Consider the following 3,413-nt stretch of genomic DNA (forward strand, 5'->3'; position numbering starts at 1 on the left):
TCAAAAGCCAAAGGAAGGAGGATCTAACCCCCAATTACAAGCGGCTGTGCTGCAGACACCATCAGGTGCTAAGCATGTCATGCCAGAATTACAGTTCGTCGAGTCACTGCACTTCGCACCTTCGCCACCACCAGGTGGAGAGGCAGACGGTTTTGGTGAAGCAGAAGTCTGCATCTTTGTAGGAGCAGGAGTCGTTGGTGCTGCTCCAGCTTTTGTTGGCCATACGGCGCCATCCGCAGCATACTTCGTGTTGACGCGTCCTGTAAGCTGCCACTCCACACCCTTGATGACGTCGTTCTTGTTACCGTTGGGGTTCCCGTGGATGTTCGAGAAGGCGTCGATCATGATGTCGATAGACCCCGGCGACTGATGAACCGTGTTACTAAGTGATCTTGCGAAATAGTACTCGAGGAGATTACTTACAAGGACATATTTATCATCAAATGCGTCGCCAATGTACATAAGCATTTGCTTGCCAGTTTTGGGATCCTTAACAGTCGCCTCGAGACCACAGTACTTTTGCGTTGCTGCCTTCCAACCCGCTGGGTCCGAATTGTAGGTCTTGCCGCCCATCGCTTTTAGGGACTGAGCATCGTTCTCGTTAGTGACAATTCCAGAGATCTTGAAAAGGGTTGTTACCTACCACAGCAAAGACAGGATCGCTGTTATAGTACGTGTACGCACACCAACTCTTGCCGTTTGTCGAGTCTTGGCCGGCAGAGGCACGGTACCATGATCCAATACCGCTCTGTGGACCATCGAAGAAGTTCGAGGGAAGATTGACATTGTGGATGTCTGCGAGCGCGGACCCAATGAGAGCCGCAAGAGCGATGGGATAAGCAGGTGATGGCATGTTGGATTCGCTTGGAACTGTTTGTTGAAGCTTGTGAATGTTGATGATTCTGTCTGCAGCGCTCCAGCCTGTCTTTATACAACGCAGACGTCGACGTGACTATTCCCGCAGTGACCTCGATACTCTGTACCTTCTTCTGGTGCTCGATCGATGTAGGCACTAACTGAGCATATGAGGTGCACTAAGCTACACGAGGCTTAAGCTGAAGCTTGAACATCGGAGGTCACTGCATAGTAGTCCTGCAACTGCAGCCTAACTCGATTCATAACGGAATGAAGAGTCCGTGCTAGCGGGAAATCGATAGAACGGATGTTAGACTAGGCGTCCTGTGTATTTGCCTACAGTGGCATCCAAACATACAGCGGCAATGACGATCAAACAATCGAGACGCATCTGTTTTCCTTCCTGGGCCTAGCCGGGGCTATTTGAAGCCCCGACACCGAATTCATGCGCTAGAAGTGCATGCCGTACATGGTTCAACCTTCTGTTAGATCACCACAAGGAATAAACGATCTTCCATAATTTTCTTGCCAACACATTACGTATACACATGTGCCGAGGCATGGCTGCAAAATTGTGGGTTGAAGCGTGCCTCACGCGGCTTCTTGCAGTAGATCAAACCTTCACTTGTCCAAATCGGGCCGAACCGGACGTTAGTAGTCGGACGCTCCGAGATCGTGATCAACAAGACCCGAGTTCGAGAATACGAGCAACTTCGATTGGGTGACTTCATTCCTGATGAAACATGAGGAGCTTGCTACTACAGCCACAATCTACGTGCGAAGAAAGACGGCTGCATGCTATGGAGATGTCGCTGAGCTCATGAATATCTGCGAAGGACACCGAAAAGCTTAGCATCAGAAGCCTCTAATGTTTCTTGGTAGAAACATGCGAATACACACGAACGCATTATCTGCCTGAAAGTCTGAGGTGATCAAAACCAAACTCGCCTCTTGGATCTAGCGCAGATGATCGGTGTGACATGAAAAGCGGTAACCCTTAGGGTTCATTAGATCTATGAACTAGATATGAGTACGCCGGACCGACACAGTGTGCTGCCCTTTCAAGCAAGTATCAGTGTATAGTGAATATTGAAAATACGAGGGCGGTGACAGATAAAACTCTTCATCTCTTTAGCGGCTGTCGTCTATGGCACTTTCATGAATTCAATCGAAGTGAGAAGGTCGAATTGCAATGGAATTAAGAAAGCTACGTGCTTCCACTTGTTCACATAATGACATGATGATGAAAGACCGCTGCGACATCAGCGTCCGCAAAACCGGGGCAGTCATGGTCGTGCAAGAGGCAATGTTATCATATCAGCCTATTTTAGGGATACAGTCGGATAAGCTGCTCTAATATCTGACAGGCCAGTCCATGACAGCTGCACGGACGTACTTAGGCTCATGACTGACGCGTCATGTCTAAGTTGCACGCTTTGGGCCATGGTATAATAGTGGCGGTCAACGAACTCAGCACGAGGCTGTGTACAGGCAACGTATGCAGGCAGTGACACCGGGCCGCTTGACGCCCATTGATGTGGCAGAGAACAAGAGCTGCTCTGGTGCTTGAGCAGTTGATCGGACCAAACATTACGATGGAGCATCATCAGACGCGAGGCGTAAGAAGCAGGATGCAATCGGTCCTTTGCCGGGATCTCGTATATCTGTAAGACAACTGTTAGAAGGCGATGCAAAAGCATATATAAGCCCACTAAGTCTCTGTCCCCAAGCTTATCAAAGTCCTCAACATTCGATACGGTTGTTCCACTACCCTCCATCGCTGTCGCATATCCGAGTGCCTTGTTCAAGTGAGTCAAAAGGACAGCCTGGGATCAATATGTACTGATACCTATCCTAGCATACCCAACATGGTCAAATCACTCCTCCTAGCCATCTACGCCACGACTGGTACCCAAGCCCTCTGGCTAGCTGCCGTAAACATGGATTACGGCTCAGCTGTCGGCACTGCGATATTTAGTTCCCCGTATTGCCAAGTCGGTAAGGGCAATACTGAAGCAGAAGCCCTCTCCAAAGCCAGCAACACCGTAGGTGGCACTGCAATCATTGCTGGTGGTCACTGCGATCAGCTTCCGTACCAACATACCAACCAGCTTGGCGGATTCTGGGACGATTACGGAACGATCAATTATGAGGATGACAACTGGCATTGGTATTGCAATCCTGGCCACACGAACAGGAACTCATGCGACGCCGGGAATGGATCGCCGAAGAAGAAGAGAGCAGTGAAGCTCACTGCTTAGCTCTCAGGCGACGCTAAGTATTGTATCGGAGATCTTTCGAAGGGCGTGGTGAAATGTAAAAGAGCTTAGAGACCACGTATCCATGTGGCATGGAGGACCTCTGGCTAATTTTATGAGAGCGTCTCTGTTCAACACAGCAGTTATGTAGTCACCCATTCTACTTCTTGTCAACATGAGTCATGGAAGCCTGTATCTGCCAGCCTCGCATTGCATCGTCTTAGGGTGACTACGTTCCTGCTTTAGGATCAACAGATCTTGAGACTGCTTAGACGCGAGAACGAAGTGGATATTTTCGAC

General features: G+C 49.4%; 2 protein-coding genes across 2 annotated transcripts; one reads left to right on the forward strand and one right to left on the reverse strand.

Annotated features, from left to right (window-relative positions):
• On the reverse strand, window positions 1–853 carry J4E93_010339 (uncharacterized protein; the record flags this gene model as incomplete). The annotated part of the gene is made up of 2 exons (XM_049348222.1): window positions 1–621; window positions 644–853. 2 exons carry the CDS (start codon window positions 851–853, stop codon window positions 1–3), a joined length of 831 nt encoding a protein of 276 aa, XP_049194601.1.
• Window positions 854–2,723: 1,870 nt separating this feature from the next.
• J4E93_010340 (uncharacterized protein) lies at window positions 2,724–3,116 on the forward strand (the record flags this gene model as incomplete). The annotated part of the gene is made up of 1 exon (XM_049348223.1): window positions 2,724–3,116. The coding sequence occupies one exon, from the start codon at window positions 2,724–2,726 to the stop codon at window positions 3,114–3,116; it is 393 nt and encodes a 130-aa protein (XP_049194602.1).
• Between the last annotated feature and the right edge of the window lie 297 nt (window positions 3,117–3,413).

The sequence above is a fragment of the Alternaria ventricosa genome (assembly GCF_023758065.1).
Source record: "Alternaria ventricosa strain BMP 2768 chromosome Unknown scaffold_29, whole genome shotgun sequence".
Taxonomy (NCBI): Eukaryota; Fungi; Ascomycota; class Dothideomycetes; order Pleosporales; family Pleosporaceae; genus Alternaria; species Alternaria ventricosa.